Source organism: Onychostoma macrolepis, chromosome 20 (assembly GCF_012432095.1).
Source record: "Onychostoma macrolepis isolate SWU-2019 chromosome 20, ASM1243209v1, whole genome shotgun sequence".
Taxonomy (NCBI): Eukaryota; Metazoa; Chordata; class Actinopteri; order Cypriniformes; family Cyprinidae; genus Onychostoma; species Onychostoma macrolepis.
In genome coordinates, this window is record NC_081174.1 from 4,882,300 (window position 1) to 4,897,997 (window position 15,698).

Consider the following 15,698-nt stretch of genomic DNA (forward strand, 5'->3'; position numbering starts at 1 on the left):
ACATCTGAAATGGGTAACACTTTATAATAACTGTACGCTATGAATCATTAGGTAAGCATTAGTAAATAGTCAGTTCATCCTTTATAAAGCATTGTTCCAACATTAATAGTCATTAGTAAGCAGTTTATAAATATAGCTATAAATGTCTTGTTCTTGATTTATAAGCATATCTATATTACAAAGTAGATTTAAAGGCTCATTTATCTTCCTAACAGAAACAAAAATAAACAAACACAACACAGAGGGATACAGAACTCAGAAATATTTATTTCAAGATGAAAAAAAAAAAGTCCACTGTCCAACTGTACACTTTAATTTTTCTTTTCAGTTGTATAGTTGTACAGTTTTCTTTTTGCATCATGAAAAAATATTTCTGTGTTCTGTATCCCTCTGTGTTATGTTTGTTTAACTTGTCTGTTTGGAAGATAAATGAGCCTTTAAATCTCCTTTGTAAATGCTTTACGAGGTATGAATAGTCCTCACTTTAGATGAGCTCACAAAAATAGATGGCTGGCAACTACTAAATGTTTTATAACTACCTGACTTACAGCAGGAATATGTATTAATAAAGCATTTAAGATATTATCGTGTCTAAATAATAAGATTCATAAATGTACATTTAAATAGTTTATTAATCATTTACTTACACTTTCTAAATGATCTTATGACCACTGACAACTCCTAAATAACTGGTTTGTAAATAACATAATTTAGAAATTATAAACTGATCATTAATAAAGTATGGAAATACAATTATTAAACATTATAGATATGCTCAAGAACAAAACATTTATAGTTGTATTTATAAACTGCTTACTAATGCCTATTAATGTTGGAACAATGCTTTATAAATGATGAATTGACTATTTACTAATGATTAACTAATGATTCATAGTGTGCAGTTATTATAAAGTGTTACCCTGAAAGGCTAATTTGTGCAGCGATATAAAAGGCTATAAATAGCATATTTTAAAAACAGTATATGACCAAATTCCACATGTGATCGCAAAAGGAAGTTATTAGAAACACTTGATAGTGGTTTGAAGTGAGTTCTGAGTAAAAGTGTATTATTAATCTCATGAATTGTCTTATGAAGCATGATGCTAATATTAGCTCTAATGCACCTGCAGAACAGGTACAATTCTTCTTCATAATGCATTTTGTCATAATACTTCACGTAAAGACGCAAGAAATGTTTTGTTGTATTTATTTAGAAATACTTTTGATAATAGTTGGGTAAATGTATACTGGGATTGAAGTGATGTGGCTGGGTAAACGTTGTATTGCCAGTTTAAAGGCTGATGGCTGAATAAAAACAAAAGAATAATGATAAAAGAATAATAAGGATTATGTCTCATACCTGGCGGAGGTGTGAAAGGTTCTGTTTCCTTAAACTAGTTTGTCATGCATTTCTTTTTCAACACATTTACAGGTAAATCATAGTATTTTAAATTTGCGATTAATCATGATTAATCACAGTCCATGACTGTGATTAACGTGTTTAAATTTTTTAATCGATTGACAGCACTAATTTATTTATTTATTTGTTTGCCTGAACCAAAACCTGATTTAAGGACTGTAAAGTTTTTACTTAATGTAACATTACTTTTTTATGAAAATGAATTTATAATTATCATGAAAAATACTGTCACAATATAATAGAGATAATCTCCTCAGATGCACAACAGTCATAGCTTGTGGACAAACTCTGCATAGTTTACTAGCCCAAATCTTTAACCACTACACCACACCGCACCTACCATATTTGAAAAATAAAAAATAAGGTATATCTTATCCCAGTATGAGTGCTTAACTTCACAACACAATCCTAGAGTGTCATATTCCATCCATAAAAGCTCAGAGCAACAGAAGAGCTCTAATCTGTGGGAAGTGTCCGACAAGCCAATGGTGTCTGTTTTCTCCCATCCATCAGCACATTTGTGTAGGTTTCCCGCTAGAACAATATCTGAATCACTCCCTTTAGATGGCACTGCTTTAGTCAAAACAAATGCTGGCATGTTGTCACTATGTTCTCTTTCAGTGCCAGAGATTTGCGGTAGGGGGCCATCAGCATATTCTGAAAGCATACAAACAATGTGTGAATGAATTCTATTGCCAGTTCATCATGGCCTGTACTGGTGAGAAGTGAGAAGTTTCTGTTCCTCATTGGAACGCAATCTAACCTTGGCTATAAGGGTCTCGCTGGACACATCTCAGAATAATGCATGTTCTGTTAAGCTGTTCGTAGGATGTATCTTTGTCTCCATCGACTGGCTCAAGTAAGTTCTCTTGATACTATTCTCCTTGGGACACGTGGGACACGAGACACGAGACTGCAGCAAAGTTCCTTGATTATTACGCCGGAATGAGAGTATAGTTCTTAATCATATCAGCCTAGAAAATCGCAACTTTTCATTTTCCGCCGGTCTTAGTACACGATATAACTACAGAAGAGTCAAGTTTTAAATAGGACAACTATCGAAACTCTTTGGTCATTTTTGAACGCTATGCTACTGGTCTAATAGGATTCAATGATCTATGCTAAGCTATGCTAAAAGTGCTATCGCCAGATCCAGAGATCAGCTGAATGGATTCAAAAACGGTAAAGCTCAACTTATTAACTCTGGGGGAGTTGGAGAATGAGCCTATTTCCAAAAAAAGTGGAGTGTTCCTTTAACAGCAGCTCAAATGTATTGTGTATTCTGACAAAATTGTATTTCACTGGTGTCACTCTGGTAAGCCCTGCACTATGTGCACTTCTTATTGTTCAAATAACTTTAAATATCTTAACTTCGTATTGGTCAAATAACTTTAAATATCTTAAATATCATTAAACATCTCCTTATTGACTTGCATTCAGTGTACCCCAACAATTGCTTATCCAATCATGCTTGGTTAGAACATATGAATAAGCTCAGGGATCATGGCTACCTTGACTATAGTCTCAGCCTCAGACGTCATGCCCACGGAACGTTGGCTAAACGTCTGATGCATATGGCACACTTATCTGGAAACACTTCAGGAGTTTCGAAGTCGCCACCGGATTGGTTTAATTATACAGGATTTCCGGGAAACGTGCGTGTCGCATTCTTTAACGTTCTGCCTGGAAACAAAAATGCCATGGCGCCAAAGCCCCTCACGAAAGAAGAAAGCTGTTGTGTTTACAACGGTGACAATGAGCGCTTATCAGGATCAACTAAACGCTGGAGTTTCAAAAGTATGTAAAAAAAATTTTAAGTTCGCGGCATAGAATCTTTAAAATATGTCCAAGAGTTTTACACAAGGGTCTGTTATTGTAGCGACATTTCCACGCCCCTAAACATGACGCAGAACAAAGTGAAACGTGTTTGGTTGCTTTACCTGTCAGTCATATGGCCTGTTGGGCAGCCTTTGGCCATTCAAAGCAGCCAAAGTTCCCAGACCTTCAGCCGTCAGTCTGAAGGTCTGGCTACACGAGACTACCTTGGCTATAAATTCTTATCCCATGCCATGGCAACACAGCTGCATGGATCTGATAGCAGTTTATTGAGTGATTCAGCATCACTGATATAAAGAATTTCAAGTGCTATTCAGTCTATGAGTTTGAATCCCAGCTTGTAATTACTCAAGAGATGGTGCAGGAACTGAAATCAATAATTGTCAAATTACAAACATGAATGTCCTGTGTATTATCAGTGTTTGAGCGTGTGTATGCCCATGAAAAAGAAAGAGAATTACCAAATCTGCAATTGAATGGTGGCTGAAGGTAGTCAAGGATCTCTACAAAAAAGAAAAAAAAAAAAAAAAAAGACTAAATCACTTCAGAGACAAAGCTTTAATGAAAATTGGAGCAAATTCATTGGCCTTTAAATATTGTGTACTTGTCTGATGCAAAGATGTGAGGTTTAATGGAGGCCAATATATATCATCATTGATTGAATTCATGGGAGCAATAGGTCTTGATGACCTACTACTGGACCTACTGGAATTTAGCTGTACTGTACTGTTTTAACCAGAATTCCACCAGTGGTTAATTCTGCCCACAGTAAAAGAAATAATAAGAGAAACAAACAAACAAACAAACAAGGAACATTTTGCAGTATGTATGCTGTGCACAATATGCAAATTTCCTGCATTTATGGAATACATGAATGGGCATACAGTGCCATGAGAAGGTTTTTGCCACCTTCCTGTTTTTTTTTGTTTTTTTTTTACTTTTTGCATATTTGTCACATTTAAAAGATTCAGATCATCAAACTAATTTTAATATTACACAAAGATAACCCCAGTAAATACAAAATGCAGTTTTGAAATACTGATTTCATTTATTAAGTTAAAAAAGCTGTCCAATGTGTTATGGATGGAAGGAACAAACAGACATAACGACAGATGCATTTTGACAGATGTAAATTGACTGAATAAGAAAAACAATTGTTCAGATTTTGCTCTTTCAGAATGTTTTTCTGTTTGATGAGTCATTTTAATATGCCAATCTATCCTCGCTAATATTTTGTTGGATATCTTCTTTTTTCCACCACAGAACATTCTCATATCAACAAGGTTATGACAAATTTGTGGTTTACACTCTGGAAACAAAGTAAACACAAAATTCACAGCGATTCTGTAGATATCCTGCAATCTGTGTAAAAATATCTCCTCATTTAAAATACTGCTAGATGCTGCTAGGAATGTCTACTGAATGAATGTTTCACATAGACTAGATCATTATATCATTACATCATGTCTCTGAGGCTAATTTGAGACTGAGTGATGCAACAGCTTCAACAGAAGCCTCCATACACCTCCCGTCACTGTGCAGGTTTATTTTTCAATGTACAAATTTTACATGTATTGAGTTTGGCCATTTAGGACATTTCAGGTGTTATATTTAGCTCTGAGGATGCAAATGGTATGCTATCTCTGGCTCTTTGTCAGTGTCCATAACATAACCAGTTTGAATAGGGTGCACAGCATTAGCCTGTGTCCTTCTGCCTGTCCCCTCTGCCTGCATGTTGGCCATTTTAAGGCAATTTCTATCTCACTTTAGAAAGACCTGCCGTTGAATACAGCTTGAGTAACCCTGACGAGAGCTGCTCTCTAATTGGACGAGAAGTGCAGGGGCCAGATATCCCATGGAGGGCGCCGAAGCAACAGAGACATCAAAGTGGAGGACACAGAACCCAAATTAATTGAGTGTGAAGGGTTTTTGAGAGTTTTTTTTTTCGATAGCGTTTGAGGGCAGTATTTCAGCACGCCCTATTTCTCCATGTAGGAAACGCTTGAGCTTCTATAACAAACCTCTGCTGCATTTGATGAACTCATTTGTATTCATCCATCATTGCTGGCTTCCTAAGTCTGGGAGTCATAGATACACAGAGGTCCGGGGCTCATTCTCCCACAGCTGCTGTAGCTGCCACAATACTGCCTTAAACCTGTGCCCCACTCTTCCCTCTGCCTTTCAAAGCCTCTCAAAAGCAGCTGGCCAGATGTCATGGCGCTAATCGCTGGGACAAAGGCAACGGCTTGGCCTGCCATTGTGCGCAGGCCAGGTGCCCAGGCTTGATTACTCCCACATATGGACGTTTCAGAGGACAATTAAGAAAGCAACGCAAGCCAAGTTGATCGAGAACTAAGTGGCATTTGCTTTATTCTTTGCAGTGTCCTTTCTCTTCTATGCCTTTCCCTCAGCAGAAAGGAGATCAGTGTTGTAATTATGAACACCTGTTCCCATTTCAAAAAATTTGCATGCTTTGAAACATGCAGATTATAAATTACATGGGCAGGGAAATTATGTTGTTCCTTGCCTTCCAACCCTTGATTTCCTTGGGAGCATATGATATCCAGTGGGTTTAACAGTAAAAACTCATTTCTGTCTGAGAAACTTTACTTTGGGTAGTTAGCAGGCTGTATATATTACCTGATGGAAAGTGCTCGTTGATTGGCCAGTTGTCCACCTGTAAGGTGGCGTTTCCCCCATTCCTTGTGAAGCGCACAACATGATATTTTCCATCATTGACTTCTGTAGTCATCTCTTTGACGCTGATGTCCACTGTGCCAATGTTGAACGTTACGCCCACCTTTCCTTCTTCCTGGAATAGAAACAACACAAACAATCTCAGCTGAGCTACACCAAATGGCTGATTCAACTCAGCGTAAAAGGATGAAGGTGCTAGCTTAAATAACAGGAAAAATTAGCATGTTAAAGTGATCCACTTTTAGAAACCTCTGCAACGATGCTGCCAATGAGAGCACGCAAACCGATGTGGATGCCAAGACTGCTGCATTTTTTATATCCAGTTGATAAGAATGAGCTGCCAACAGAAATGTGGGACATGCATTTTGATAGCGATGACTAATGCACTTTGTACCGACCTACTGCAAATTCACAAACATATGCTTCTCCACCTTTCACATATGTATCCCATATGGCTCCTGTTTGGGGACTCTTCATAACTCCCCGATGGAGAACTAAGACAACTTGCCCCATTGTCTTTTGCACAGTAGGCTAGCGCTATTCGCAAAGCTAATTTCACTCCAAGTTCATGTTCACATAGCTATCATGAAAGGGTTTCAAGGCATGCCAGACTCGATGGAATGCATTTCTTGTCTTATGTCGTTTGTTTTAATCCCCACCAGGCCTCTTGAAAGTGTAATTACCTGTCTTCAAGGCATGGCACAGAGGAAGCCATTTTTCAAACAAAAGGGAAGGTAAATAAATACATGGATGTGCTGTACTGAAGTGTGTGATAAATTAATCTGCCACCACACACACCGACTTTCACTGTTCCTCAGTGGTTTCTGAGGGCTTTCCAAGACTCTCAGCGTGCTTTCAATGAACGTAACCTAAGATCTGCTGGTGAGAGCACAACTACTGCAATTGACAATTAAAGTGCATGGTAAGGTGCATGGAATGTTTTTAATGAGAGGTATATGATGAACATTAATTTTGTGAAGACAGACCAAAAGCTGGAGAATGCTACATTGATATGCACTGTTTGTGCTCTCCATTAGAGCCAAGAAAAGCAGTGCAGTACACAGCAAGCTGATCTAAGAGTCTGTTTAAGCTTTCTGATTCCAGCTATACTATGCCTGGCACAACTCAAGGTCTGCAAACTCCCATAAAGTAATGGCTGGTTGGGCAGCACCATCTGATTATTAGATATCCTAGTTCAGACAGTTTCCATTGTGAGGGTTGAAATGAAAACAAATGGGAGTGAGTCAGGAGGCTTTGCAGGTTTCTCTGAATCATCTCTTTCTAGCTCACCAGTTCTCTACCACAAGCAACATATGCTCAGTTCTAAAACCTAGAGAAATGTCTACTGAGGCAGCATTTTAAATCATCATTAATGCACTCTAGATGCAAATGTACTTATGCTGCCTCCTTAGATACTTTGTTTCTATATTGCATCCTTTTCAGAGAAGGCTTTGTGGTGAGCTCCACGTAAAAAATTAAATAAATTAAAAATAAGATGGTGTGTAAGACTATACAAATGTAAATAAATGTATAAAAACATTTAATGAAACACTGAAAGGTATCTAGAGAAAAAAAAAAAAAAAACTATTACCAATATTGCTGTGTGCTATGTATATCACTGATTATTAGAGTATCATGACGTTAACCTAGCAACATGCTAATGCCAAACTCTACTGAAATCAACTGTAAGTCAGATCTCTAGGAGCACAATTGTGTGGCACATAGAGTTGCTGCATTAGTTGAAGTGTTCCAAATCACTCACTCAGTAAACAGAAGGCAGCTCACTAAGTTTTAGTACAGATCTGGAGTCCTGCTTGGTTCCCTACTTGCATATCCAGGTTGGTGTGACTGACATTTCCAATTACACTGCATTAATCAACATTTCATTGTCTTTTCAAAGAATGTGTTGATAACGGTAAATTGCATTCTAAAGAAAATAAAACCATTCACAATGATGACGACAATAATGACTCGCTATTGTTGCACTATTATAGTCAATTTCAATTCCTATATTCAAGATATTGAGCAGCATTAACACATTATGGTAAGACAGCACACACTATATTGCTTTTTTCATTAGAAAGGAAACAGCACACAAGATTGATGCTTGTTGAATGTTGCACTTTTTCTGATAATATACCTGATGTCTCACAGATGGCGGCAAACATTTAGAAGGTTATTGCAGAATTCCGTTGCAATGGAGAGCATAATGTCTGGTGTTTCTCCGCCGTGGGTGGTACCAGCGTAGCCAAGAGTGATAAAAGTAATTTGAGTTGCAGCAGGGGCCTGCACCGATGAAGAAGGGCTCTATCTCTCCCCCATGTAATGTTCGCTGACACCAGTAATAAGCTACACAATCCAATTCTGTCCCTCCGATCAATGGCTCCAACAAAAAGTCAGCCCCAGGCATCAAATCTCTCACAGAAAGCCTCTATCGCTGCGGCAGCCTGCAGACAGGAGCGCAGTACCTTGATCTCTTGGCAAGGGACTAAACCATATGCAACCATCATCATCAGTATAAACAAGGCGTAGTGCAAAGAACAGCCTTCAAACTTTCTACAGCAAATGTTTAGACTATAATTAATGTAGATAGTTTTCAATTGTCTGAAACCCAGTTCGATTATCCCTGCAGTTCTGAATCATTTTGCACCAAACGTGTTGCATGTGTTCTAGCACTAGCTGGTGGTCCCTGTATCGGGTCGACAATCTAGGATTAGATGCCAGCTTCATATTAGATGCAACTTTGCTCCTTTTCCTACTATTTTGTTAAAGAAAAGTTTTATTTTATTACAAAATCTTAACACACAAATCAGCACTTGCGTCTGTCTGTCACAGATACAAAGAATGCAAAGAATGTAAGCTGAGACAAGCAGCAATGAGAAATGCATTACGCTATAATAGGCAAATTATCCGTAATTAATATATTTTTATTTCAGCAAGTTGATTTGGAATGAAAGCACTCCTTGGTTTGTTGGAGTGAACCCCGACAAAAAAAAGCATTCACACCAACCAAACACTGAAGTGAAACATACTGGAGCAAAAGCTGCAGTCTGACAGCATCAAGTTCCATTGAGTTCCATTTCAGAATGATTATAACTACTTTGAAATAAAATGGGACCATCAGACCAATTTGACATAAGATCAATTGATATCAATCACTAATTTGCTCAATTTGTGTGTGAGATGTTCTGTAACAGTTTAGGCCTATTAAATGTTAAAAATGATGGCACTTACAGTAATACAGAAATAATAAATAAATGGTACAGATAAATAAAAGCACATGTTGTGAATTAGGTGAAAATGTTTCATAAGAACTACTGTGCATATAAATACAAATATTCCATATAATTGTTAGTGAATGAGATGCAATGATTCCAAGCAGTTGACCAAACTTAGCATCCTTTCATATGTCTACTCAGGAGATTCAGAAATGAATGAAAATACTTGTGGCTGCAAGTATCAAACAACCACGTGACCTTTGATGAGGGCATCCAGTATCAAACAGATAACTAATCCTTGTGTATAGATTTACATAGGCCATCTACAGTACATGACCTAAGAGGTAAATTTAGCATGAGGTTAGAGCTCATCAAAATGGTATCACGACACATGCAGGAGATGAATCGATTCATTGAGATTAATGGCTTCTCGCCTTGAGTCTGGGCAAAGATCTGCAGGCCTCTTCCACCAGTCGGCCATGAAACGCTAGAGTGATTTTGTGATATTTGGAGGATGGCAGGGAACATTTGTAGCATTTGGAAGTCTGCAGGGCTCCCATCATTGGAGTAAGTGATGTCCCTGTCAATACCTTCCTGCACACTTAATTCCAACATTAATATTACAGCGTTAATGGAATAGCAACAGGCCTGAATTTTTGAAGCTGAGACACACTTTTGCAAAATCATATAAAATGAATATAAATGTGTCTCATTGCAGAGGTATTACATAACACCAACACTGGATTTCGGTATATTTTTATATATTATTATAAAAATATTAATCCACTGTACTGTACTATGGGTTGAGCTGTAACGCTGTCAGTTTAAACATGTATAAATAAGGTACAGAAATAAGGCGTTAAAGTCATGTCACTCCTACTAACATTAAAGTGGACATGGTAATAAAGTTTACGGACACGTCTTTTTGAATACATGCTAGCAATAACCTAATTAGGAAGGAAATTACATGAAACACTTCCCTCTCCATTCATTATACACTTCCTCAAACTTCCTCAGCCTCGAACCTCAGCCTTCTGTGCGATCTCTCTGCTACTAATTTCAGGAGCAGTCTAAGTGCTGCAAGGCAGATTCTCCTTACCATATTCTCTGAGTCATGCTAAGGAGAAAAAATGTCAATACATATTCATACTGAGCCCTTCATTAAATCAACCTCAAAAACGAGTGGAGACACAAGTAGAAAACGTCCTGCCGAATCTGAATGTTGATGGCAATGTGCAGCTCCTCGTTCCTTATGCTCAGAGAGACATGGCAAAAATGGCTTTTTCACTACAGTGTGAAAACAGCCTTACCTACTTAAATAAATATAATTTACATGATATAGATTACGTTTCATGTTTGATAATTCAAGTCCATTACTGTTTTTAATATGTAGGAGTATCCTCCAGCATTAGCCTTCAACATTTTGCAATAGGAAAAGAGGAGTGAATGTGGAGGGTAACGGCTTGACTCACTATTCGCTCAAAGTCAAACACCCAAATCTTCACTTTGATCTTTTTTTCTCTGGGTCAGAGTTATTAAATATTTACCTCGCATTGCCTGTTGTTCCTACTGAATACAAACAGGAAGACTCCTGGAAATGTTATTATTTTTAGCACACTGCAAAGCTAACTAGAGTATTACTTTTATCTTTTTCTTCTTTGCTTAAAGACCCTGTGAAATGCCTTGATGAGTTCAGTTTCTTTTCTGTGATAACACATTTCTTGATGAAACAGGAAGTTGGGCAAGGAAATACCAAAGACGTCACCCCTTTTTAACAGACAATATCTGCTTTTACCCCTTAGCATGGTACTGTAAGCTCTTGCTGGTATTGCCATAACTGCATCATCTCAAATGAGCATTACAAATACACCATATACTACTAAAGACTTTCACTCATAAGAATAAATTAATCATGTCTGACTGCTAATTACAGTTGCTAAAAAATAACTTTTGCTTTTGTGTGATGCTATTATGTATTACAGTTAAGTCTGTAAAACCTTTTTTGTTGCAAGCAACATATATTATAACTTTGTAGCTCATGATGACTGAAACAAAACACAAAAAACCTATATCCAAAGCGGAGTTCCCAGAAGTGATGGCAATTGCATCTCTGTCCTTGGAAGTAATCACTAGCGTACATTAACGTCAACAGCACCTCCATGGATGATCAGGAAACGCTAGATTCTGTATTATAGCTTCTCTGCAATACAACTAACACACTGATGCCCTTTGCATTCGCTAGGGACATAGCAGTAATTTCAATTACCCTCTCAAACAAATCAAGCCATGTATGCAGCAATGATTTATGAGCTGCCTGTAACACACTTAAGTGCGAATAGACTAAATGATTTGGCTTCCTATTGAGAAGAGAGCCGCAGCAATGGTGCAGTCATGACCTTCAGCGAGGTTTCAGTTGACATGGTCATTGTCTCTGTCTCTCTCAATACAAATCAATCACTGTAATGTCAACAACCCGGTCACTTTCAAAGCTGACAGCACTGAAGCCACTTCATATTTTATGCTGACTAGAGGATAACGAAGAACAAAAAGTGAAAAAAACTGTTATATTACAAAATTTATGCCAAGAAGTCAGAACATTTAAGCATTTACTTTAAAGTTTCTATTAGCTACTGGAGTCTGTCACAGCTACATTAAAAAAAAGAAAAGAAAAAAATAACAATTTTAATTCACTAGAAAGGCTAAAAAGTATACTACAAGACTTTATACATAAAATATATAATATTAATTTTAATAAATTGTATTTATTTTTATTAAATTTTTGTTAAATTCATGCTTAAACAAGAGGACCTGCTCAGATGGATTTATTATTTTCATTCAGTCTTTCAGTCTGACCAGCTGACAAGTATCCAAAACCCCACTAACACCAGCAAACCATACATGAGCAGACCAGCTAATGTGGCTTCCTATTTAGCTGTTTTCCTTAAGCAGAAATTATTTAATACAGAGGCAAACAATAGGTATAGTGGGTACAAAACCAGTACCCAGTGGCGAGCCAGGATATTTTCATAGGGATGGCCATACAGGGGCCTCGGGTGGCACAGATTTTTTTTTTTTCAACATAAAAATGAGTTTGAATTTACAACACAACTGAATACAATTAGTTTGCATTTCATTGTAATTGAAATGGTGGTGGAATAGATCAAGTAAATTGCATTTGCATTTGACAATTTTTAACTAATTATTCCCCATCTCCAGGCTTCTTAATAGAAAAAAGCTCACACTGCAGCTAAAGTTCAACTTGCTCAAAAGCTCAGTTAGCTTGGTTCTCAACACCATTGCATCCTAATGGATATCTACATAGTTCAATGACATATCCCCAGTGAAGACCTTAATTTAAATACAATAAAACTAAAAATATAACAAAATAACTAAAAATATAATAAAATACCTAACTACATAATACTATTATTGTTAGAAATTGCAACAAAATAAAAATAGAAATATAAACTTTTGAACTGCGGGTTTCGTTTGGCCAGAGGAGAACTGGCCCCCCGACTGAGCCTGGTTTCTCCCAAGGTTTTTTTCTCCGTTCTGTCCCAGAGGGAGTTTTGGTTCCTTGCCGCTGTCGCCTCTGGCTTGCTCAGTTGGCAACACTTAATTTCTAGCGATTATCTCCGATTTGATTGCACAGATACTATTTAAACTAAAATGAGCTAGACAATGACATCTCTGAATTCAATATAAATAAAGGTGACTTGACTTGACTTGACTTCAAAGATTAGTCAACCTTCATTTCATTTTATATAATCATTACACTCTAAGAACTGCTTCAAAAACTTGCTTCTGAAAAAGTAAACACTGAATGTTTAACATTCTATTGTCAAAATAAATTAATTGCAACATTACCCGAATTGTAATCAGAACAAAGAGGGAAAAAATGTTGGCAGCGGCTATTTGCGCTAAGTGTAAATAGTGATAGATGCTATTTACACTAAGCGTAAATAGCAATTAGATGCTATTTACACTAAGTGAAAATAGCAGTATTTTTTAACGATATGCTATTTACACTAAGTGCAAATAGCTATAGATTCTATACTACTTATTGCAAATAGTGGCAATTATCTGCACCTCAGTATTGTAGTACATTATAAAACAGTACACAATAATAACGTATTGAGTGTAAATCATAGTTTTAATATGATTTACACTCAACTTTTACATAGTTGTCTTTTTTCAGTGTTAACTATCCCAATCACACATTGGTGGGCAGAGTTAGTGTAAATAGCCTTTGCCAACAAGGCGTTTTGTGCCATGCTGTATTTTGTGATCTCACATTGCAGTACATTTTAGTGCATACATTTGAGAAATATGTTCTTAAAAGTGACACATACACCAAATATATGCATGCAAAGTTTTGATGCTGACGTCATTGCCTTCATATGTAATCATGTTGTATTATGATTAATACAACATGATTACATATGAAGGCAATGATTTATTTCAATAATTCCACAATCTACTGCTCACCATTCAGTCAATTTGGCATGCCTGCCTGAAATATCTTTGTGTTGTGGTCGTAAAGAGATGGTTCTAAATAAACGCAATTCTTGCAAAGGAAATAAGAGACAGAAACAGCGATTGTGAGGGGGTTGGCCAAGTTTAGGTCAATAGTGACCACAGCCATCCTCTAGCTTCGTCCCTGCATGTAGCTAGCTGCAAATGCTGTGCAAAGTTCAGCAAGCTCAGATGATGGGCAGATAGCTTTGAGTTGCCATGGTAACAGATGGTAGCTCTCTAGGTTTTGTATTTTCTTCTGGCAGAAAGCATAAACAGGTTTACCATCACCTGCTCCTGAAACTTGAATGAGCAATATCACAGAAGTATTGGAGTAAATCTGGAGTGATCCTAGACTTTCAGCAACTACCTGCTACTGTGTGAAAGATAGATGGAGGCTAGACTTCAAGCAATTCTTTCATTTCATGCAATGATAAGTGTGACACTAGTGTGTGTGAGTGCACGTGTTTTAAATTAAATTAAATTTTAAATTATTTTAATATTACATTTTTTTTTTTTTTACCTCAAATGTCCTATAAATTAGTAAAACAATTAGTAAAAACTGAATTAGTGTGAACAATGTGCACCTTACATTGTTTTGTCCTTTCTTGGCATTTCTAAGCTTACTGTAGCTTAAGTTGCTTGTTTCCAATTAATCTCTGACTCTATTATTATTTTAATTATCTGACTCCAGTTTAATTAGTGACCTCTAATTTAGATTAAAGATCCAATTAATTTCTGATCATCATTTAAATATTATTCTGCGATTATGATTATTCTGGTACTTGAACTCTTTCATTATTTGTTCACTGTGGGCAGGATGTCACCTAGAGTCATACGCCAAGTGGTATTAACCTTCTGGAGTCTGAGGAATTTTTCGTCACTAGTGATGTATTGACATGCTCGCAGATCTCACAGACACAATGTAGCAAGTCCATTCACAGTCACCGGCTGCAGGGTTTACTAATATAATTTGGTTTAGCTGCATTAAATAAGAGAGGAGATCAAACTATCTGAGGTTCTTTCAGCCTTACAGTATAGAGCAGCAGTTCTTAACCTTTTTTCAAGTGCGACCCTCTTTCATGAATGACAACGTTATGTGACCCCCACCGCAATATTTGTTATAAAATATTTATATATTTTATAACATAAAAACATCATCAGTGTTTCTACTCACTCAAAAAATCTAACGTAAACCAATAACTGTACTTCTTGGCAATATCACTGCTCTCGTCAAGTTGTCGTCAAAAAATGATTATCTGCTCTTTTCACATCCATTGCCATTCACCCAATACGATTGGTCACCGTGAAATTTAACACTGGAATCAATGCTAATTGATTAGCAGCTCGTTGTCCACACATAACAGAAACAGTCTCTTTAGCGCAGGGTAGAAAAAAAGACTCACCTGAATTGTGTGGTTTCCCAGTTTTTGGCAATCCAGTGAGAGATAATGAATGAAGCGCGAAGAGCTCTCTCATTCACCGTACCGGCTTTCTGTAGCAGTGATTTTTGACCACGTAACGTAAGTTAGCTCCTGTAGTTTTTACTGGAAAAACTCCAGCGGTTTTGGCTGCAGTAATTTGTGTTTAGTTGTCAAGTCACTGTTATTTATATAGCTCTTTTTACAATACAGATTGTGTCAAAGCAGCTTTATAGTAAAAAAAAAAAAAGGCTACCTCTTTGTGACCCCCCGGGATTAAGAACCCCTGGTATAGAGCAATATATGCTAGTTAGTGTGGGTTTAGTGCTGGTCTTGCAGGTAAACCATCAAGACCAGCATCAAAGCATCTTGACCCAGCATGGAAATTCATGCTGGTTTAAAATAGCCTTTTCAAGCAAGGTACAGCAAGATTTCAGTCCAAAAATGAGGCTCATCCTTGGCAGGAGGGTACCTGAAACCTGCCGTTGCATTGTAAGGATGTTTTCCAGCTATGGAGTCTTACTAAGATGTCAGCCATGCTGATGAATCACAAAAGGAGCCTTTTCACGCTCCCCAACAGTCCCAGATTTG

General features: G+C 37.1%; 1 protein-coding gene across 16 annotated transcripts in view; it reads right to left on the minus strand.

Moving 5' to 3' along the window:
• Window positions 1-15,698, minus strand: part of nrxn3b (neurexin 3b) — a 357,597-nt gene that overhangs the window by 53,224 nt on the left and 288,675 nt on the right. For all 16 annotated transcript variants that reach the window (XR_009267577.1, XR_009267579.1, XR_009267578.1 and 13 more), the window contains one exon: window positions 5,897-6,068. Coding sequence is in view for 12 of the 16 variants with exons in the window: in XM_058755796.1 (XP_058611779.1) it covers window positions 5,897-6,068 (172 nt within the window). In the remaining 4 variants the exon portion in view is untranslated. The remainder of the gene's footprint in view (window positions 1-5,896; window positions 6,069-15,698) is intronic.